The 23,741-nt window shown below is 34.8% G+C and overlaps 2 protein-coding genes across 12 annotated transcripts in view; one reads left to right on the top strand and one right to left on the bottom strand.

The window, feature by feature from the left end:
• Positions 1–314: 314 nt before the first annotated feature.
• On the bottom strand, positions 315–20,029 carry LOC110836929 (MFS-type transporter SLC18B1). Of its 6 annotated transcripts, none has more exons than XM_022078653.2 (13): positions 19,849–20,029; positions 19,201–19,610; positions 15,790–15,885; positions 15,612–15,685; positions 14,621–14,768; positions 12,844–12,912; positions 11,702–11,792; positions 9,575–9,714; positions 8,636–8,829; positions 7,116–7,211; positions 6,908–6,982; positions 6,734–6,827; positions 315–5,333 (listed from the first exon to the last, which is right to left on the bottom strand). In XM_022078653.2, the coding sequence occupies exons 1-13, from the start codon at positions 20,027–20,029 to the stop codon at positions 5,007–5,009; spliced, it is 1,995 nt and encodes a 664-aa protein (XP_021934345.1). In that variant the 3' UTR covers positions 315–5,006. The 6 variants fall into 6 exon arrangements, with proteins under 6 accessions (XP_021934345.1, XP_021934346.1, XP_021934348.1 ...); XM_022078654.2 differs by having other exon boundaries at positions 19,915–20,029; XM_022078656.2 differs by having other exon boundaries at positions 19,729–20,001.
• Positions 20,030–20,044: 15 nt separating this feature from the next.
• The window catches only part of hyd (E3 ubiquitin-protein ligase hyd), a 50,051-nt gene continuing 46,354 nt past the window's right edge, over positions 20,045–23,741 (top strand). For all 6 annotated transcript variants that reach the window (XM_087348684.1, XM_022078650.2, XM_022078652.2 and 3 more), the window contains exons 1-3: positions 20,045–20,185; positions 22,916–23,116; positions 23,326–23,638. In XM_087348684.1, coding sequence (XP_087204810.1) covers positions 20,124–20,185; positions 22,916–23,116; positions 23,326–23,638 — 576 coding nt within the window. In that variant the 5' untranslated portion in view covers positions 20,045–20,123. The remainder of the gene's footprint in view (positions 20,186–22,915; positions 23,117–23,325; positions 23,639–23,741) is intronic.

Here is a 23,741-nt window from a genome sequence, read left to right as displayed (position 1 = left end):
TGGGGCCCACCCAGCCTCCTATCCAATAGGTACCAGGGTTCTATCCCAGGGGTAAAGTGTGGCTGGGGCATTACACTAACCACTCACCCCCATCTAATGGCAAGGTTAAGAATGAGTTGGAGCTATACCTTCCCTACCCCTAAGTGCCTACATGGCATATAGTGGGACAGCTTTATTTTTTAATAAGCATACATTTAAACAAACAGTTACAATTTTACATATGAGATTAGGTTTCACAGCAAATTAAACTTCAGATCCACTCTTTTATAGTAAGTAGGTGTGTTGAAATAGAAGGAAAGAAAGAAAAAACAGTATTCAACAGAACATTAAGTATATTATTTATCACTTTTTCCTTGTTCTTTAAGGTAAATTTGTAAAAGGCAGATGTTACAATCATTGTAATACAATATTTACATTTAAGTGCAGTCTTACTAGATTTGTGACCGTAATACATATATTTAAAGGCAGAATAAGAAATTATATGTTACAGCTTGTTTATCCTGCTAAATAAAGGCTGCAGTAAGAACATAATCTCTTAATATTACAGTGATACTCAATAAAAGAGCTAAAAATATTTCAACAAAATCTCAGTCTTTCCTGTTCTAGTTAATACAAGATTCACAAGATCAAGAGATTATATCTCAGGACTGGAAATACCCCAAATCTACATATTTATGCAAAAATTATATAATAATTCTGATATCACTGTCTTTACAGTCACAGAAATATAATAAATACAAATCGTTCTCTTTATTATTTTAATATGTAGTAGTGATCATCTGAAAGTTCAACTCAAAAACTATTTGCATTCTTGCACAATCCAGACATGTGCAGCTGCCGTCAGTAGTATTACTAAATGGTGTCCAAAGTAGAAAAGTCATTTTGTGTTTTAGTTTATCATGACACTGCGCAACACTTTCAATGTAAATGTGCGAGGGATCCACCAAGCAAAATTATTGAGAGGCCTTCTGCAACTAAAGGATCTGCTGAAGAATTTATGTGTGAAATATGTGACTTTTACAAATAGACAGGCAGATGCCTGTTGAATTTCCTTAATGGATTAAGGGAATATTTGCACAAAATCCTTCATAACAGATGGAAATGGCATCTATACTTAGCAATATTAATAGATCATGAATTCTGCAGTTCTCAGAAACGAGTAATTCTTCCAGCAATACACAGGAAGCACCAAGTCTTTGTAACATTCTTACTTGTGGAAAATGTTGGCTTCAAATGAAGATTTGTAACATGTTCAACAGGAAAAATTAGTAGTACTATCATAGTAAAGGTGGTAGTGAAAGCATGATAGATGATATCTGAAATCATTAATGTCTTATATGTTCAAGCCATTTACACTATAATCTGTAAAAGTGTTTTTATATATACTCTGTCCATTAAAAATATGTTTTGGAAGCTGGAATATCTTCTGTACTAGGGTAAAACAGAAAGGACAGAAATCCTAGTTGTTGGGCTCCCTGGTAGAGCTAGCTTCAAACCTGGTCTTCTGCAGTATTAACTAAACCAGGAGACCAGGTCTGAGGCTTGTATACATACATTTAGGCAAACATTTACTTGGTGTTTAACAAATAATAATATTTTCATTATTCAAGGAAGTGAGTAATGGAATTATAAAGTCTAGGATCCAATTCTTATCTTTACATTCAGATGAAAACTAACTAGTCACTATCACAGTATTTAAAAAGAGGGACTTCATTTGCAGTGCAGCTATTAAACCATGCAATGTCTTTGGAAGAATTTTACATTAATTCATTATAAATAGTAACAGCACTTCAACATTTGTTGCTTTTAAACAAGTAAATAATAATAATTATACATTTCATAATATTTTAATTTTGCTACCACACAAATGATTGGACAATGGCTGACCTTAATTGTTAATGTGGGGACTACACTTTTATTGACTAACTTATGTCCCATTCAACCGAGTTCCTTACATTTGTTGTCCAGGTACCCAACATTAAAAGGAAACTGATGATGATACTGCACAACCAATGTAATTAACCTTTATCCTGTAAAATATTTACATTCTGTAGATGTCCTTACAACTTATTTTAAACAGGCTTTTAAATGTCAATGTACAATAATAGACATGAGTGTTCAGCTTGCAGGATATGCCTTCAGACAAACTAGAGGCATTCATAACTTGGGATGTTGCACCATATAGACTACACAGTGCAACATCCCAGAAGTTGGTCATTTTCGTACATGCTGCTGTAGGATTCTGCAAACTCACTTAGAAAGTGTACTTAAGTTTCAGTCCTGTCTGTACTGCAGAAGCATATACAGATTTCAAAATTAAGCATAACACATTTCCTCCCAGAATGAACTTTGTTCATTATATGTGCCAATCAGTTTGCCACAAATCAAGTCACAGATTTTATAATGAGACTGAGTAGTGCCCCTGTGATAGCAGCAGTGCAATGTGGACAAGCTTTGGTATCTGGTCCTTTTTGTTTCTTTCATCCAATAGGGCATAAAGTAAAATCCTACTCTTTAGCTGCCTTTAGCAATTAAATTTCCTTCCAATTCTCACTCTGTTTAATGATTTCAGTCTTCTTTCTCCAACACCACAATTTCACGACAATGTACTTAAGCCATTATTCCACTAACATGGCAAACACCATGTTGTTCATTGACAAATTTTGGCAATAAAATATATTTTCCATTTTACATTATATTAAATTCAATGTTACAGTGAAGTGAAAACTTTTAATATTCACTTACATAATTTAATAATTAAAAATCTAAGCACCGTGGACTGTAAACATAAAAGTTCACAACTAATATATCCTTCCACATTCTCATTCACTCATTTGTTTAAATTTAATATTGATCTTATTTAATGATGCAGTATTATCAATATATGTAGACTTCATTATTATTCTCTAATCAGTGCACTGAAACTCATTAGGTATAAGAAATAAATTATAAGTAGGAAAACCAAATACACTGTGCAACATCCAAGAAAACAGCCATCTGAAAACTAATTTGTTTCTACATTAGAAATGTATTTACTGTTAACTTACAACATATACTGTTGACAAAAAGTGTCATATCAATGAATAATTAAGCTGCTGTATTTTAAGGATTCAGCACAGAAAAGTAATTTTTCATAAGTTTGGGCAAGGAAATGATAAACAAATTAAAAATGAATCACACACACATCTTCTCAGTTTCATCATTATACTAGCAGTCAGGCATTTACATCCATATTATTTATACATTTTAATTTTTATGCTTGGACTAATAACAATATAAATTCCCATGTTTAAATAATTTATGCTTCTTTACCTTTGCCTATTCATTGAATCATTTCCTCTTTTATTTCAGTAGTAAAAATGATTGGCAGCCACTAGTTTCTACACTAATGAGTTTTAAAAACTATTTATTTTAATTATTTCAGAAAATAAATATACATAAATATGCTTGTGTTGATTACCTCACAATATAAGAAAATACACATTTTAGATTGCTTCTATTTTTTCGTAAGACTTGAGGTCCTTTGTCAGAGATGGGATTAACATTTTCACTGGCATAAGTTTGGAACAATTATGAACTTATGTGCAAAAATGCACAGAACATAGGAGTGCAACTTCTTGTACTTTTGAGAGTGTGAGACTTACTTAAATGCCAACTAATAACACCTTATAATGTGATTTCATAACACCTAACAGAATCAAAGATTTGTGCCTTCTGGCTTTTAATAGCCCACATTATTTTATTCTAATAACAGAAGTGGGCAGTCAAGCAGACTTGATCTTGACATAATGTGTTCCACACTACTGTTTCTCAATCAGTGATCTGCAAGCTGTGCGTAAGGGGTCCACAAGTTGAGTAGATTCTACTCTTTTATCTTCTTATGCTGTATTCCTGCAACTTCTAAGATTATTTTATAACATTATTTACTTCCACATTGGAATAAGAACATGATGAAAAAACAATACTTTCTATCCATATTTTAGTAGTCTTATTCTATTTAATCTAAATGTATGAGATATTTTTGGGGAAGGGGATCTGTGGTAACAGAAAGGTTAAGAGGAAGGGCGTCCACAACTCTAGAAAGGCGGACAAACACTTCTATACCATCTCTCAAACCTTTGTGAGCAAATAAGAAGTAGGATAATACATACAATTAAATATCAACTATTACACACTTTCACTTCTACTTAAACCAACTTTTCTCTTTTCCCTATCAAGAATCAAGTATAACCAACTGCCTACATTATTCCTTCTAGTGACAGAGGAGCTTAAGTTTAAAATTATGCTTGTTTAGTGAGTATTTATAATTCAATAGGGCTGCCATACTTTAAATCAACAGAAATGTTTCTTTCTGGGACTAGGGGGTATGTAGACTGAAAAAGGTTCTGAAATGCTGCTTTAAATTATTATGTGGATGAATTTTTCACCCTATCCTGCATACATTCAACAGCAAACATGCTTTTCAGTATGTGTCAATAAGATGTGGATTTTTAATAATGAACAGTGGACTGGGCTAATATTTACTATTTCTGTGATGGTACCTGGTGACAGTGTACAGATTATTGTTCAAGCCCTCCATTCACCAAACATTATAATATATTGCATGCATTTTTAATGTTTACTAACATGAATAAAAAGTTTCTGCTTGTATTAAAGTGCTCAAAAAGTCTAAAAGTTATCGTGTCGAGCCAAAGTTGTTATATGAACAGAGCCATCTCTTGAACTTTACAAGTTGTATGGTTTTATCTGTCTATAGTTCAGTTCAATCTGAACTCAAATGTCTGGCTGTCAACTGTTGAGGAACATTAACAATCCTGACAATATGAGAAGATAACAACAGAAAACTTATCACTCCACACTTCTGTAACTTTCATTCTGTGTGGTTTCATTTCAGACAGTACTGATGGAACTACTGCTGTAGTAAAAGTCTTACTTTTAATCTTCTCTTCAGTGCACTGAGTATAGACGTTTTTAGCACTCAGTGAACATGCTTTCCTCGTTGCAACCTAAACTTCACAGGCACCACCTCCAGTAATGCCTACAGTCCTCCTTACATCTAACAGTCTATCTGGATCATTGTCCTCTTCTGCATTAACAGCAGTCTCATAATACTCAACCTTCTCCCTGGTGTATAGGTCATGATCAGGGCATCCGCTGGCCAGCAGAGGACTGTCCTCCTGACATTCTGACCCAGTCACTCCATCATGTTCCAGCTCCCTGTCTTGATCCCAGGAACTTGTATATTCACTGATACCACTGTCAGTAGTGATCTTGTCACTACTATTCTGATGCATAGTCTCTTTTGTCACAAAGAACACCAATGTAACTAGTGCCTGTTATAACACAAACACATTACATTTGTGACCATCCATATCTTACAAAATATTCTTGTATCTGAGAAAATTGAAATATTTTAATCAATGAATTTCAATATAAACTGACTACAGAGTAAAATTTATTATAACTGTTCTAAAGTATCAATTCATAACTAACTATATGACTTAGTCTTGGCCCCCTTACAAATAGGAATAATTATGGATTCCTTAATTGTTGTGGCATCTCTTCCTTATCCCAAATTAACTTAATAAGCTTATGGATCTCCATATGCAACTTTTTGCCATCCGCTTTAATTAATTGCGCTGGAATTTGATCAAAAAGAATGAATTCATTGTCCCCCAAAACACTGTAATCAGTGACATTCTTCTAATTTTAATTTCTTACTATTTATAAAATGCTGTATGAACAATCTCAGCACAACAATGAATCACATATAGTTTGCAGCAGCAATAGGAAAGTGCATACTGCTGTAAGGCATTGGAAACTGTTTTACATAAATAATGCTTACGTCATGCTAGAAATCAGAGAATGTATAGTTTCCTTGACTGAAGTGTAATTGTCTTGTGGTAGTTTTATAAGTCTTAAACAGTGATATCAGTTGAATAGTTTTGGAAACTTACAGATTTTACCTAAACTGGTTTGAATCATGATTGGTTTGTCTGTATTTAATATTGCCTCCAGGTATGCAGTAATACCCCGGTTAACGCTCAGGATACGTTCCTAGAAAGTGGAGCACTTACCGAAACAGCACTAAATGAGGTCAATATAGTATTTTTATATATTAGGTGGGTGAAAATACAAATACAATTAGAACAATAATGAAACTTATTTAATTATGTTTTAGATGAGGGGCCGGCCTGTGGATCTTCAAGCCTTGGCTCCTTGGTGACATAAGAGTCAAGAGAGTTGTACATTTCAGTATTTGAGGAAGATTCTAGAGGCCTTTTCAAAATGAATGAGATTACTGAAACAAGCAGTAACTACAATGAGGTATCTTGATAAATATGCAGAAACACATCAAATTCTGATCACATAATTCATTTCCTGGCCACACTAGCATTGCCTTCATCCTTAGTAAAAGACTGCTTGAGAACAGCATTTCTAGATGAGCTCTTATCCAGTGGTCAATAGACCACCACCAAGGTCCCCAGACCTGTTCTCACAAGACTTTTTCTTCTAGTATTTTGTAAAGGATAATGTTTACATACCACCTTGGCAGACTTTCAGAGACAAATCTCACGTCTTACTCCTTTTCCCACAAACTGTTTCCTTTCTATACTAGCAACACATTTCAAGGGTTATTCATGTAAATAGTTCAGAAGTATCATTAGTGATTCCACCATGTACTATTCTGGTTTCAGAAATTATCAGATTTGGTAATGAACAAAGAACTTACCAACACAAAAGTAGCACAGGCCATAACAGTGGAACAAATTGGAAAGCCATAGTATTCTAATAATACTCCACCTACTGATGGTCCCGTAACTTCCCTGCAACAAGAGCATTATGATTAACTCGTCTTAAGTATGTGGATTCAAGTCTAACTGAATTGCTCATAAATTATACTTACCCCAATGAATACATGCAAGACCAAACTCCAGCTACTAAGCTGTATGTTGATAAATCTTCACTGCAACCTCCTTCACTAGGTAACCAACAGAAATACAAGAAATATTAATTTCAGATTTAAAAGTTACAACTGAAAATACTAGTATAAAATACAGACACTTCATGTTACATTTTCCAGTTTCCCCCCACCCTTAAGTTGCAGAACTTACATTGCACTGTCTAACACAGCCTGGAATGTTGGCAGGAGTGTAAGTGCTACTGAGATTCCAAGAACTGATAACGCAACCAGGTTCAACCAAATTGTGCTATAAAAATTAAAGAAAAATTAATAGAGTATTGCACACATTGATTACAAATAATTAATTACTGAATACATATATTTAAAATAGAAAATTTATTAACACCTCACACAACCAATTGATGAGATACTATTACTTTCCATATACAGTTTATTAGCCATACCAAAACTCACTTTATATTCTTGAATCTAATCATTATCTGCATTTAGCGTAGACATTTTGTCCAAATCATATCATAATATGGCTTTGATGGTAACATATCCTTGGTGCTTCTTGAATGACTGTAATGCTATCATTTTACATCAGCATGTTATTATATTTTTTACTTCAGTATACTTTACTGCTGATGTGTTGCAGATCTACAGAACCATCCTCAGTGCAGTATCAATTAATCCTTTGGCCACTATACTCTGGATATCCCAGACTCATGCAGTTTGTAGCACATCACTTCTACTGGGATACTCCAGCCTGTAACTTTCACAGTTTTTTAAATTAACTCTTCTAATAAGATCTATAATGTCAGCAACATATTGTTTGATGAAGTACTTCCAACAAACATGAGTTGATGAGCTAAGAAATACTCAGCAGTTAAGAGTTGAATCTGAACACCAGTGAGGCTAAACATTAATTTTAATTATGATATTTCTATAGAACTTAAAAATGTGTGCAGTATAGTATAATTAAAGGAAAATGTGATAAAATACTAGCGAAATAATTATTACATTGCTTTTGACATAGGGTTGCCAAATTTTTAATTTTAAAATATGGACACTTCATTGTGGCGAAGGGAAAGGGTCTAAAAACGAACAAGGCAATAAGCTAGCACTAATATAATATAATCCTGAGCCACTGCAATCCAGTCCACATCCTCATAACCTACTTCTAATTTAATGTTATCCTACACTTCATTTTGAAGCTGGTTTCAAAGATGTTTCCTCATACAAATTCTGTATATATTTCTAGTTTCTCCCATTTGCGCTACATGCTGATGTTTTACATATTGCACTGTATCACATGTCTTGTGATTTTGATTGCATAACCTTTGTTGTATGCATGTGCCATGTTGCGACTAGTGACTGCATCACAGAAGATGAAGTGCATATGATGCATATACTCAACTGCCAAAATATCCTAGAACACCCCCCCCCCCCCCCCCCCATGTCCTTGCAGTAGGCTGCTCTCCTTCAGGTGGTTGTGTGTCAAATGCCACATTAATGTTAATGAAGTGCTAAATATGGTTGTATTGTGGCAGACTGATTGGTATAAGAACTTATAAATAAGAAAGCAAGCTGGAACAGGAACAGGAAACTTAGATTCTCGGCTAAGGTATGGAGAGTGAAAACACTTACCTGATGCTCAGTTCAAGCATGCTGCAGGATTCTTATGTGAATGTCTTCATACCTGGATGTCCATGCTTCTTGTTCACTTACTTTTTAAGAAAAGGTAGCAGAGGTGAAGGACCCAACAGAAGTAATCCAATAGTGCAGATAAGAAGTCCCCACACCATCATGGACCAATGATTGTTACAACGATCAGCAAGCCAACCCCATATTAGACTGAATACTCCATACAGAGAAGAGAACAGGAGAAAGATAAGACCAATGTGCTCTGGATTCAACTGAAACTAAAACACGAATGTATAGAGTTGCAGACTTCACAGTAGTGCAGACTAGAGACACATGATATGTGTTTATTACATAAGAGGTATTACTGTTTGCATTTTGTTATTAAAATTATGAATTACATTGACTGCTGTAGTAGCAAACCTATGTTAATTTGTCATTTATATTTTACTGTGTTCTACTTTTTCTGGAAATGTGATTAACCAACTAATGTTTTGGAGCAGAGGCTTTCTTGAGAAGCTGGTATTCACTCGCTGGTCAAAAAATTCCCTGCTCCATTTTTAAACCAAAGGCTCATTTAATATGTTCTTATTGCTTCATGAATACAATTTTAATCTGTTACCATGATTTTAAAATGTTTAAACTTGCCACATTTTAAAAACATTTATTATTTCTATTTATATTATAATTGGGTCCTGTATTCTGGTAATGAAACATGAACATATACTTGGTTTTCTCTGCATTTATTTCTAGATTAACATCATTAACATTGTCTAATGCAGTTTCTGTGTTTTTCTTTATGGGGATTTACATTTTTAACCAATAAACTATCATCACCACCTGCCAGTTTAGATACATCCATTAAAGTAGTCACAAATAAACAAAAGATGTCAATATTAACACAGTAATGAGCAATGACAGGCATACAAGTAATAAATTATGACATGTATGTGGATGCATGTGTGACATATGATTCTACGTTTGTTTCCTTCTACTGATAGTAACTTTCATTAAACATTTGCTTACCTCTCTTAAATGTGGTTCTAGAGTTGGGTCAAGGAAACCCCATGTATTAGAAATGACCACAATCACCAGGCTTATCATGATCACTGATGGAACTCGTATCAACTCAAGGAGTGACCCACTTTTCTTCTCCATGTTGCAAGCTACAAAGCAGAAGCATACATAACAATGGTAAATTTTACAAATCGCTGATTTCTTATTAGGAACTATGCATGTCTGAATCACCATTTTTCTAGGAAACACAAAGTGTTTTATAACCCATATATGCCTTCTGTGCTGTTATTTATTGATATGGTAAATGAGGTTGCCATTACTGATGGCAGACTTATATTGTTTTTATAAACAGGTACAGCGATTCTGCTTTGTCAAGAAATACATAAATATTATAAAATGATAAAAATTGGACATATGAGACTTTTAAAGAAAGCCAATGAAATTTCTTCCAGAGAAAAGTCTCATAAAGAGAAACATTCTTAACAGTACTCTTTGTTAATATTCATGATGGGTGAAAGCATAGGTACTACAGCAAAAGAAGGTTGGTCTATAAGTAAACATTGAGAAACCTAAGTATATGTTCATGTCTGGTCACAAAAATAAAGAACAAAATCATAGCTTACAATTTTTTTGAAAATATGGCAAACTAAATATCTAGGAATGACTGTAACAAATCAAAATTGCATTCATGAAGAAATTTAAGAGAAGATTAAATCTGGGCAATGCTTGCTACCATGTACTTCAAAACTGTAAGATTTGAGGTTTTCACAGCAGTGAGTATGAAGATTTCTGTCTTCGAGGGTTGTTGCGCTGTGTAGTCTGGTCAGCAGAGATTACCAAATAGTAAATACAATAACAAGAGGTGTTCTCTAATATCAGAAAAATATTAGTTACGATACATTTGAACACAGTAGGGCTTAGAAATAATGTACCTGGGCCACGTGGGTTGTCGGTTGAGAACCCCAATTCTAAATATTCATATTTTTGCAGAGTAGCAAAGTAAAACACCTAATAATACTGTAAGAAATAATCCATGTAATCCCCGATTGTAATTATTTTACAATTCACAGTTTGTTGCTCGAATATATTTGGAAACTAATTTATCATCTTTGTTTCAAAAAGCTAACATGTAACACAAACTGAACTTCTTGGGCTCATTCAAATGAATTCCTCAGCATTTAGAGCTAATAATTCATTCTTAGTGTTGTTAGCATATTCACAATGATAATGTCAAATAATTATACCAGTGGCAGGGAGTATGGTGATTATGGTTTGAGTCAGTACAGATTAATATGAAGCCAGGTTTGGCTTACTACCCGAAGAACTATGTTACAAAATTTTAGCAATGTGGCAGGACTGATTACTGGTCTTTAACTTGTGGAAAGACTAAGTCTGTTACTGACGTTTATTATTTATTCATGGGCAAGTAAAATTAACTGAAATATGGTACACCATAGTCCACATTTTCACTGCCACAAAAATCTCAAACTTCATATAAAATAAAATAGTAATTTGAAAGCAGCAACTTTGTTTGAACACTCTGTTGTAAAAGTATTTTAAATCCTCTTAGTTTGAATTAAGCAAGATTAATATATAGGTAGTATAATATTTCTGGAGATAATCCCATTGCAGTAGCATATATATCTAAAACTAGGAATTAAGCCAAGAGAGCAAGTAAATGATTCTCAAAATATCCCAAACATGGTAATTTTTATGTACCGCAAATACAGTTACCAGTCCTTCATACTACTAACTGATGTGTTCTGAGGTCAACAAAATGGAAAGCTAGTTTCTCAACTACATACTGATATATTCTAATTCATGTTATCTTAATTGTTTAACTTGTTCTTAAGTTAATAAAAATCTTGTGCTGTAATCAAAGTTTATGAAGTGAGCCAATTATATCTCTTCAGCACTTTCCATGAGGTGCATGTAAGTAATGAAACATTATGTTCATCTATCCCATGAGGAAATAACAAGGATACAACTTCTCTCATAACCTCTTTCCAAGACCTTTCAAAACTACCTCATAATATGGTAAAATAAATAAATAAAACAAACACTATCAACAAATATTTCAATTAACGTATTTTAGAGGTAGGGAAAGATTGGTTGGGTATATACAGAGTAACTCACCATCCCCTGGTGGTAACAAACACAAGTTGGCAGGCACGATGACTACCATGAGAATCCCAAGTGTGTAGAAGGGCAGTCCAAACCCTCCTACCTAGAAAAAGCAAGCTTTAAAGGTGAACTGTTGAAAGGGAATGTACTGTATCAATAGCATTTGCACAGCTTTACTGACTGAAAGAAAGAATGCTTTCAAAGGCAACACATTACAAGCCAGACTAGAGATCAATATATGAAATAAAGCACCCTTTTGGTAAAACTGATCTTACAGAATAAACAACTTCGTAGTTTTCAAAAATTATTCATCTGTTTTAACAATTCATAGAGAAAAAGATCTGGTTGGAAAACCCGAAGGATGTTCCACATCATTTATGAAGTCATCAGCAAGGAATAAAAGGGAAATTAAATATTGGAAATGTCTTTGCAGGTTGCATTATATTTGTAACTGACACAGAAGCAAAAGCCTTTCCCTAGATAAGTGAACGACATAAAATACTATGAAATGAAAACAAATGCTGTGACAGAAACAAAAATGTCATATAATCATATGTATACATGCACGTAGTACAAACGTTATCATTATAATGCATGTTTCACAGGACATAAAAAATCCATAAGAAGCATAATAGTGTTATATACCAGACTGATTTGAACTAAAATTATTTTCACCCAACAACTTCAGGTGTAGATGGCCCACCCTCCCAAACAAAATGCTATTGAAATCTGATTTATAGTTTTGGAAATTAAATTTGCAGAAGGAAAAAAGGGACAGACTTGCAGAAGGAAAAAAGTGACAGACAGGCAGAAGAATATGTTAAACTGATTCTTAAGAAAGTTTATTATAGTGAATTGGAATAATTATGAATGTCAGTGATGATGGTGACAGAAATAGTCTCCAAAATGTTGATTTTGACTCAATGAAGAGACTGATCACCCTAGAGATTTTATAACATTCATGTGCTGTGAAAGTTTTAAATCTTATGTATAATATTTGTTGACATAAAAATGAATGGAAAAAATAAACAGTTCCATATAAAACACGCATGTAAACAAAACTATTTACACTTTGAAGGACACTAATGCCATGTGTTTTATATTCCAATACACTACATGATATGCAAGGTTTTAAGATAAACAGTTCCACTTACCGAGTACAGAATTCCACCAAGTGCAGGTCCAATACTCATTCCTAACCCAACAAAAGTCTCAAGAATTCCCTGTAAATAGAAATATTAATTGAAGACGAAGAATAATTATTAGAAAATATCCCATTTATATTTCCTACAACTTCTGAAAATGTAAAAATAATTTGTTTTTTTGGTTTTAACCATTAACCAATCTACCACAAAATTCATGTTACTATACAAAACCAGTTGTGCTATAGGGGTAGAAGGGAGTTAAACTACTAGCAGGATAACCCAGTTACACAAACCAAAATATTAAATAGTAAATAATAGTGTGGCAAACAAAATATAAATTTTCCAATCTCAAAACCCAAAAGGAATTTTAATACCTATATTATCCACAAACCAGTTCTATACCAAAAAACACCAGACAGCCATACCATCATTCGAGTCTGAACAAGTCGCAGTCAAGCCCTGCATACACTTTACTCCTCCAGCACCCAAACAGCCAGTCCGTGTGTGCTGTGTGTAGATCAGTTATCTTCTCTCTACCATGCCTCGACAGATGACTGTCCTTTACTCTCTCCCTATCCAAGCAATGACCCTAGTCCACCACCTCATATTAAGTCATAACCTTTCATTTGACTGTTTTATGTGCTAACAGCAGTAGAGTGAAAGGTTATGCTGTTCAGTTAAGATTTACATGGCTGTGTGGGTATAATGTAAGACAGGACTGATCCAAAATTTCCAACGATGCAGAGAATCCTCCATCTAACAATATGTAATGAGAGTTCCTTGACAAGAAGTACTCTGCAACACTGAGGGTAGTCTGATTTTCTTCATCTGCCAGTATGATAGGAAATGTATAAAAAACTTAAAATAAATCACAAAATTAATTCCAGAAATGCTGTGAAAAGTGATTTGTTACATAACAAATATTCCAACTAAACCCACAAAAAGTTACAGCTCACCTTCTCTGTGGTCTTGCTTTCTTCTTAGTTCGCAGGAGATTTTTGATAAAATGTGTAACATATGGTACTTTGTTGCCTAAGAAATACTGGCCTGTCTCACAAATAGACCTTCCACTAATGTGATTCTGAATGTTAATAAGTTTTCTTCCCAAAGTTCTCCATCTATCATCATAAAGGCATTCGGACTTATGGTATGTAAGAAGTCTGCAAAATTATTTCATGTATTTCCCTCAATCACATCCTTGGTCCTTCGTGCCAATCTCACACATGTACTGATTATCACTGAACATGCAAAGCAGTTTGACTTTATTTAATTGTGATTGCCACAGTTCTTATTTAATGATCCTGATATGCGGAAATCACTGACAATTGTCTTGACAAAGGAAATGGAGTGTTGTGTTATCAGTGCTTCTTTCTTCAGCTTCTTATCTTTCACATATTCTTTCAAAAAAATTGTGGTTATTTTTCAGTTTTATTCCTTGGGCATAGTCATACATGTTTTGGCCATAGAGGTTGAATTGTAGTAGTTTATAAAATCCAGCTCTATTCTGATAGATATGCCAACAGTTTCAGAACCATACCTCATTGTTTCATTTCTGTCTGTGATCAAGGGTGATTCCAGTTTTTTTGTTCTTGCTTGCTTAAGGAAAGACCATAAGTACAGCCACTGACAGAAATGTATGACAGCAGACGTGAACTGTTTCAAAAACTAATAAAACCTGCCATGACAGGTAATCTCACACAGGTGTAAGGTAATGAAATATTTGACTTTATCCATGTACATTAAACATCACATTGAACCAACCTACTGATATAACAAGCATGCTTACAAGAACAGATCCAATGTTATCTGGGAAGATATCGACCACAAACACGTAACTAGCTGTGGCATATGCGCTTGCTCCCAGTGCTTCCATCCCACGGACCAAAAAACAGTATATTGTAAAGGTTGGGAAATTCTCAATGTATACCAACATCCTACAGGACAAAAGAAGAACATAAACAGCTTTTCAAAGAGTCTGTTAATAAAAGTAACAGATGCAATGTTAGTGTGAAAATAATATATTTTTCATAAATGGTAGCCAATTTTAACCTGAAGATTTCTGTCTTCTGGGTTATTGCGCTGTGTAGTCTGGTCGATGTTAACCAACGTTTCAGAGGTCATACTGCCTCCGTCATCAGGGCGATGAATATTCATCGCCCTGATGACGGAGGCAGTATGACCTCTGAAACGTTGGTTAACATCAACCAGACTACACAGCGCAATAACCCAGAAGACAGAAATCTTCATATTCACCGCTGTGAGAACCTCAAGTCTTACAATTTTAACCTCATTCTTGTGATGGATAACTGGTGCTGTGATAAAAAAAATACTTAAAATGTTGCTCCATTCTATGCTACTGAATATATTTAATCCTTGCAGAATGAGTTAAACGTACTTCATCCATGTATAGTTAATGACTAGATCTCTACTTCATAATCATGACACTAAGTCTAAAATTAATTTTTTGGTGAACAGCTTTGAAGAAATACATTTATCAGTACCATAATGGCCACACAGATCACAGGGAATAGTCTGACAGGATAAAATCGGGGGCCATGTTATCCAGAGGTCTTGTGGGATCACCTGATCTCCAAAAATTTAAAAGCATTGCATTCAGTTGTATATGGACTCCCACAGCAACCACTTTCAGCCCTTACATGCAGGGATGCAGTTTCATCAGGACTGAGGCATGTACTTATACAACATTTGATCACATGAACAGTGGAGAAAGGATGTTGTAGTTACTGAATTATTTGGCAAAACAGCACTGCACTCACCCAAACAATAAGTTGCAACTTCCAGCCACAAACATGCCTGACATAAAAAGGAACTTTGCTCCAACACGAGGTAACTGTAAAAGTTAAAATATGATGCTGCAATTAAATTTACATTTGTAGTTCAATGCTACAGTAAATGAATTAATCATAAAGTAATTATCTTTTCAATGCCACTTACAATCTTTCCAAATAATGGTGATGAAACAAACATAACTAATGCATAAAAACTGAAGACAAGGCCAGATATGGTCTCCGACATCCCCTTCCGAGAAGCCTGAAAAAAGTCAATAATTACAAATATGGTGATAGCACACAACTTTGACACTATCTGACAAATTTAATGTAGTCAGAACTAATTAACTCCATGAAGCAGAGACATTCTTCAGAAGCTAACAGTTGCTTAGGCAGTCAAATTCTCCATCTTTCGTGAACCCAAAGTTTCATTACAGTGTTCACAAGAGCCCATCATTTGTTTCTATCATGAGCCTGATTAATGAGTCTGTACCCTCCTACCCTGTTTTAAAATCCATTTAAATATTATCTCCCTATCTAAACCTTGTTCTTCAAAGGGGTCTCTTCACTTCTGATTTCTGACAATGCATGGCCTACACTTAAATTCCTTGGGCAAAAGGAGGCTAACACATCTGACTGCTGGAAGAATATGTGGTGGCCATGTGTCAAGTGTTAGCAGCATTCCAGTTATTACCCATACCAGAGCCTCGCCTTTTTTAGCTTAAAGTCTAAAGCACAGAGGTGCTTGACATACATTGATTGCAATTTCCGGTTTCCATTTTAAAAGCTGCATTTCCTGTAAAATTTTCTGGCCTTAATATCATTCCAACCACTGAAACTGAGGTGAAAATTGTAATACAGTCCCTCAAGTCAAAAAACTCATCAGGTTATGATGAAATAACAAGTAAAATTTTGAAAGCTTGTTCAGCTTTAATTAGTCGTCCATTAACCCACATGTGTAATCACTCATTATACACAGGCATTTTCCCGGACCGCCTTAAAATATCAGTAGTATGACCGCTGTACAAGAAAGGGGACAAAACCAGTATGACAAATTACAGGCCAATTTCACTTTTAACTACTTTTTCTAAAGTACTTGAAAACATTATGTACAATAGATTAAGTCATCATATGCGTGCTAACAACATATTAGTCCCAGAACAATTTGGCTTCAGGAAAGGTGTATCCACTGAAGATGCGGCCTTCAAGCTAACAGACAATGTGCTTAAATCTATTAACCAAAAAATGCATGTTGGAGGAATTTTCTGTGATTTAGCAAAAGCTTTTGACTGTGTAAATCATGAAATTTTGTTGGATAAATTGCATTTTTATGGCATTCAAGGAATAGCAGCGCAATGGTACAGATCCTATTTAACAGATAGAAAACAAAAGGTCGAAGTAAAAGCACCTAAAAACAAACAAAAATTTTTCTCAAACTGGGGAACAATAAAAAGTGGAGTTCCCCAAGGGTCAATTTTAGGGCCCTTGCTTTTTATAATATACATAAATGACCTTCCTCCAACAATAAAAACAATAAATACTTTAACAGAACCCATAATATTTGCTGATGACACAAGTGTCATAATTTCTAATAAAAATGTTGATGATATCTGTTCAACATCAAACATAGTTCTGTCTCATATGAGTAAATGGTTTACTGCTAACAAGCTGGCCCTAAATCTAGATAAAACGAATATAATAAAATTTATAACAAATAACTCACCACAGCTTACTTTAAGTATTGGTTATAATGGGAAGTATATACAAGAGTCAATAAACACTAAATTCTTGGGTTTGCAAATTGATAATCACCTAAATTGGACAAATCATATCGATAAACTGATACCTAAGTTAAGTGGTGCATGTTATGCAGTTAGACCTCTGTTGCATGTCAGCAACACTGACACACTCAGATCAGTATATTTTGCCTATTTTCACTCTTTAATGAAGTATGGAATAATTTTGGGGGGAAATTCATCAAACAGTAAAAAAAATATTCACTGTACAAAAGAAAATTATTAGATTATTGGCTGGTGTAAAACCTAGAAATTCATGTAGAAGTCTATTTAAGAGATTAGAGATCTTAGCTCTACCTTGTGAATACATATTCTCATTTATGAACTTTATTGTAAATAACTAAGAACTCTTTCAAACTAATTCTGCTGTACACAGTGTCAACACAAGGAATAAAAATCAGCTTCATAGACCAATTGCCAACCTTTCATGCTTTCAGAAGAGTGCATATTATGCAGGAATCAAAATTTTCAAGTCTACCATCAAATCTCACAAGTCTTGTAAATAAGAAGGAGCAATTTAAGGTAGCATTAAAAAGATACTTAATTACACACTCCTTTTACTCTGTCAATGAATTTATGTTGTTTACAAATAAGTGATAAATTTTTCTTGTGTGTAATGGGTAGATCTATTTGTAGCTTATCATTTCTCTAGGTGAATACTTTGTTTTGTATTATGTGAAATTTATATAATAGTACGAATTGTACTTTATAATATGTATTGTATTATTATTATTTTTATTATTATGACTTTTTCCACATCCTATTGTCATCTGACTGTCTTATGGATCCATGGAATGTAAATAAATTATTATTATTATTATTATTATGACCTAAATTTTGTACGCATTTCTCATCTCTTATGCACACTACACACTACTTTAGCTCTATGGAACACTACTGGATTTATATGCATGGAATTACATCATCAAATCCTGGTCAATTTTTTTTTCATGTGGCCACCACATTGTTATTTTACATTATACAAGGAATTACTGTATGAAACTTCTATTTTCTGAAAACACATAACCATGTATCACTGAATGGCCTTGTTACAACTGGCACTAGTGCCAATTCACCTCACAAGTTTGTACATCCACCATGCTGGTATTACCAACTGTAGGAAATTGGTAAGTACAATTTTAGTGTAGTCCCCAATGGCATAATGTCAATATAAAATTTCAAGCAAATCCATCCAACAGTCCTCAAGTTGAATCATGCAGAACAGACAGATATGACCAACATTATATGCAATAAATTAATGCTCAGCATGCAAATAACACATAATAACACTTACTTGCAGCTACTTCTAGACAATGTAATTTTTAATATTTGCATGTTTTAATTATCACTATAATTGACACTAGTGATGGAAGACCTGTTACCCAGATATTCTTTATCCAAAAACATGATAGGCATATTTCAACTTTAAACAGATCTAAACATGCACAGTGCCAAAGAATTATTTAAAATAAGCTCAGTCAGTATACTGGCTGGGCTACAGATGTGATGACCAGGGTATAATTCCCATCATGGACCAGACTTTTTTCTTTGCTACCAGATCAAGACAAGCTCTGGGGCCCACCTAGACTATTTAATTGTTACTGGGGGACTCTTCCCCTGGAGTTAAAAGAGCTAGAGTATGAAGCTTATCACATGCCCTGAGTTGGGATTAACAGATTATGGAGCTATACTTCCATTGCTCCATATGTATTCATGGCATGTACTTAATGAAGTACAGGAACAAAATCAAAATAATGAAGGAATGTTCTGACATAACATACCTCTTTTGGAAAGAATGGTGCCATAATGGACATTGAGCAGAAACTGATAAAATCAACAAGAGCTAGAGAAGTTAGTGCCAGTTTTTGGGTACGGCTGAAATGTCTAATAGATCCAGGCTCAGGGTGCCTCTGTGTTCTCAGGAGACGCTCACGCATGCGTCGAATTTCACCAGCAGAGTATTTGTTCAGCTGACAACCTGGTAATGATTGACTGCGAACACATCGTTGTCCCCGTACTCTGCATTGTCTATTTCTTTTCTCCGCCCTTCTTTTCCATGCTGATTTGAAATCTGGAGTTGAAGAAGCTGGAACCACTGATGTGGGTTCTACATTTCTCTCTGTTCCTCTGTTACTGAGTGATTTTGAAGATTCTGGGCCCTCATGAACTTCTGAAGCCTCCATACCAAATCCTGAATGGAAAACAGCATTACTATTAGTACGCATTGCGTGACAGCACTAAAAAGGACCAAATGAATCCTATTCAATCACAACAGACTTCCTTCACTTAAACAGTAGTCTTATAAATACACAATGATTTCTGTTACTTGGTGAAGAGATCTGAGTGTATTAATACTGCATTCTCATTTCATCAGAGGAAGCACGCTAAAATTAAGTGAAACAAGTGTATTTTCCTCTTCTCACATATACCAAGGGACAGGTGACATATTTTAAACACTAGATGTGTAGAAGGTAAAATGCAGCATTGCAAAACACCATATAACAGATGAGATCTAGTGACCATGCGCCCTGTACTACACAGCTTTCCTCGAAGGTTCTTCGCGTTCATCATAGAATGCAGCACGTTATAAGCTCGTCGTCCACAAAACATGGCGAAGGAATAGCGATTGTCGAGAGTATGAAATTATTTGTGTCAGATTTGTGTATTTTGGGGTCAATGCCTATTCTGTAATATCACAAAGGAGATGTCTTCAATACATTTTGTAGTCCACCCTCTCCCAGGAAGTGAAGATCAACTCAATGACAGGTAAAACATATTTTTCTTGGACTTGAGTAGGCTAGCTTCAACAGGCAGGTTTAAGGCCTAACATCATTCATGGCCGATTTGTGTAGTGGACATTGAATCACATCTAAAGGAGATATAAAAACCACTCGGAATAATGAACATTCGAAAAGTTCCTTTATAATAGGATTTTTAAAATCGTTTTGCAATCGAAATAAGTGTTACGAGACGATGTGTACGATCTAATAATTTGCCAGAAGGCTTGCTGTAGAACATTTAATAGGGTTCGCAGAATTGGGTAAAAGTTCCCAAATGTCAATTTTTTCATTAGGGAAATGACAGTAAATGATGTATTCTATGTGAAAACGCATATAATTGACAAAGTTTCATGCTGCGTTGCGTAATAATGGAACATGGCTTTCCTTCTTGCAGTTGCCTCTGTACAGGTCAGAGAGCCATGTGTGGTTTATGATTGTTAATTTTTGGTTTTGTATGTATGCCCGATTTCTATTTTTGCATGCCTTTTTGGGTATAACTTTACAGTATAATGAGTTGACATGGATAAGTTGATTTATTTGTGTTTGGTCCAAGAACCATAAATATAACCCAAATTTGGTAACACGTTTGGGTGCTGTGGATGTTGGAATAATTGTGTAGGGATTAATGTCTGGAGAAAATGAAAGAAATTGATGCTGATACTTGTGAATTACACATCCCTTACTCCTCCTCACTCAATTTTTAGCAGTCATCCAACTGCACTGTTACCAACTTCTGCATTATTTTGTTGTTGAAAAGTACCGAGCATTTCTTATCTGACACAGGGTAAATAGATAATAGATTATTCTGAAAATTAAGATACTGTGAAGTGCAAGGAAGAAGAATGGAGGTGGGAAAGCAGACTGAAAAAGACTGTTTTCTTGGTCTTAGACTCTTTCCTCCTCCATTGTTTGTTTCTGCTATTTTTAGCTCTCCACATGACCTCTCAGTTGCAACTACAGTGCATTAGTTTTTAACAAAATGTACTGAGTATTTTCAGTGTGATATAAAATACTTCAGTCCTGAAGATGGAGACAATAATTTTCTCCAAATGTTGATATGTGCCAGCAAGTCCACCAAGCTTTGCAATCTAGAATACCAATATCTTCACTTAAATCTCCTATGCTGTCAAAAATTAATTCAAAATTGAAAGTTTTAACATGGCTTGTCATTTGAATAATATATGGTACATTCTGTTACAGGAGGCATTAAAAAGTGTGAGATTCTTTATAATATTTTTAATGTCTTATTTGTGGTTTATATGATGACACAGTAGCTGAGTTTATATATTGCATAGTGGTTAATAAATGAATAAAGGATATGGAAATAAATGGTCATAGTTTAAAGGTATTATCCTGGCTTCCACCTTGATAAGTCTTTTAGAAATTCATAATAGTTAAAGAATGCATATGTGTGTGCACATGTGTGCTTTTGTGTTTAAAAAGAAAATATACTTTGATAATGATCACAAATAGCCCAAGAGACTTCTAAAAGTAGTGTAGCTTAACCTTCTGTTGTCATGTGTAACACAATTAATTAGCTGCTGTTTCTTCTTTATTGCAAACAGAAGTTATTATTTCTCATTATCTTATAACACATAGTTTATAATACCCTGATAAAACAACAAACAAAGAATTAAAACTGATGCATTTAGTGACTAAAGCAGTGTCAGTTTAACAAATTGAATAACTGTCTTAACTCCAGTGAACAGAGTTTGTCCTGAGAAAGTACACTCGGCTAACCAAGAAGAAACCAGAAGGTTCATTATTGTGTTTACAAGAGCTGAGCATCAGTCCCTATCCTCAATCAGATAAATGTAATCCACATCCTCCCATCTTATTTCCCCAAAGGGCCCCATACACTGCATTCTTTTACAACACATTTACAGGTATTAGCAAGACTGCCAGTATATGAAACAAAACTGGCTGTTTTATAAAACATATGTGTTTTAAAACTGGAATGAGAAAAATCAAATGAGCTTGATTTGTTGGCATACATGACTACTAGATACAGGTGCAGTGGCTTGTATGTGGTATCAGCCAGTATGGGTTTAGGATTTAAAACTGTATGGCATGTGGGCTCACACAGGATATGGGTAAAACTGGTGGACATACCCATATTTAGAAACCTGGTAGTTTATGGCCACGCTAAGACCCATTTTAATGTTACCTCTTATCTACACCTTGGTCTTCTGAATGGTCTGTTCTCTTCAAGCTTTTCCAGCCAAAATTTTGTTTGCATTTATTAGCTCCCCATGTATGATACGTGCCCTACCAATCTCAGCCTCCTTGATTTAATCATCCTAATATCTGGCAAAGAGTGCAAATTATGGAGCTGCTTATTATGCAGTTGTCTGTAGCCTGCTGTCATCCCTCTTAGGTCTTGATATTCTCAGTACCCTGTTCTTAGACATCCTTTAATTTGTTTACTGAAATGTTCCTCTCCATATCATCAAGAATTTTGGTTGTTTCTCTGTCACTTTCCTTATATTTCCATTTCCTGCCTTCCAACAAATCTATTTTTTTTAATTTAAAAAATTTAAATTTGTTTTGCATTACTGACCATTTTTTCTTTCACTTATTTCATCAACGTCACTGTCTTGAAACAAACTTGGAGTTTAATTTTGTTTGTTTTCTGTTTTGGTATCTTCAGGGTGAAGATTTCACTAGTATTCTGTCATTGAAAACAGCTTAAAATTGTCTTTGTTTTATTTTCTAGGCTCAAAGAGGTTTCTGAAAAGTTGAATCGTTTTGGATCTGCCACCCCAGCTGCTCTCAGTAGTCTCAAAATTCCTGTGAAGCGTATTGTGGTTGGTCCAAGTCACTTTGCTCTGCTCTTGGAGGATGGACGTGTTTGTAGAGTCTCATTCTCCATTATCTCAGATCGACTTGATCTTAGCAAAAATGATCCCAATAAAAGGTAATATATATATTGTTTTTTCATATATATGTATATCATGCCTTAGAAGTATTTGTATTTACACATCATTTTTCTTTATCTTTAATTCTAATTTTTTAATTTGTTGTGATGCTTTGAGATGCAATTCAGCCCACTGTGTCAAACAAAAATGCTTAAGTGTATTAGCAGTAACAAATCTACAGCATTAATAATTGACTTGTTTGTTAAAGCAACATCAATAATAGCAAGGTTGGCAGCACTGGTGGTGCAGGTTCAAGCTCGAACAGTCGTCAGCTTACAAGGACACGTGCTCGCATTATGCGCTCGAATGCTTCCCTGCGGGGTGCTGCTGGTGGAGCTGGTCAGGCAGCTGGAGGCCGTGGTACACCTGGAGTAATCATGGGAGCAGGGGCTGGTGCAGGAGGGGCTGGTGGAGGATCACGACCTATTGTACCTGCCCCCTATGTGCCTGAGGAATTGGTGTCACAGGCACAGGTTGTGTTGCAGGGGAAGAGTAGGAATCTCATCATTAGGGAACTGCAGGTGATTTTGTGTAGGATACCAAAGTATAACATAGTATATGAACTGTTGTCCAGACACTTAAACTCCCTTTACTGTGAGACCAGCCCAGAGATTAAGCAACCGT

This window comes from Zootermopsis nevadensis, unplaced genomic scaffold, assembly GCF_977971745.1.
Source record: "Zootermopsis nevadensis isolate Lab colony 2312 unplaced genomic scaffold, Znev_1.0 Znev_ptg000013l, whole genome shotgun sequence".
Classification (NCBI taxonomy): Eukaryota; Metazoa; Arthropoda; class Insecta; order Blattodea; family Termopsidae; genus Zootermopsis; species Zootermopsis nevadensis.
The sequence above is the reverse complement of the archived record's forward strand: the minus strand, read 5'-3'. Positions and strand labels throughout refer to the sequence as shown.

What these genes read in the sequence shown, in the direction of transcription:
- LOC110836929 (XM_022078653.2), bottom strand. Translation starts at nt 20,029, where the DNA reads ATGTTTTGTGGACGACGAGCTTATAACGTGCTGCATTCTATGATGAAC. An exon ending in AATATGTCACCTGTCCCTTG is followed by an intron (nt 19,611 to 19,848) that starts GTATATGTGAGA and finishes TTTTCCATTCAG; the next exon opens with GATTTGGTATGGAGGCTTCA. An exon ending in TTTGTTACCACCAGGGGATG is followed by an intron (nt 9,715 to 11,701) that starts GTGAGTTACTCT and finishes TCTGCTTTGTAG; the next exon opens with CTTGCAACATGGAGAAGAAA.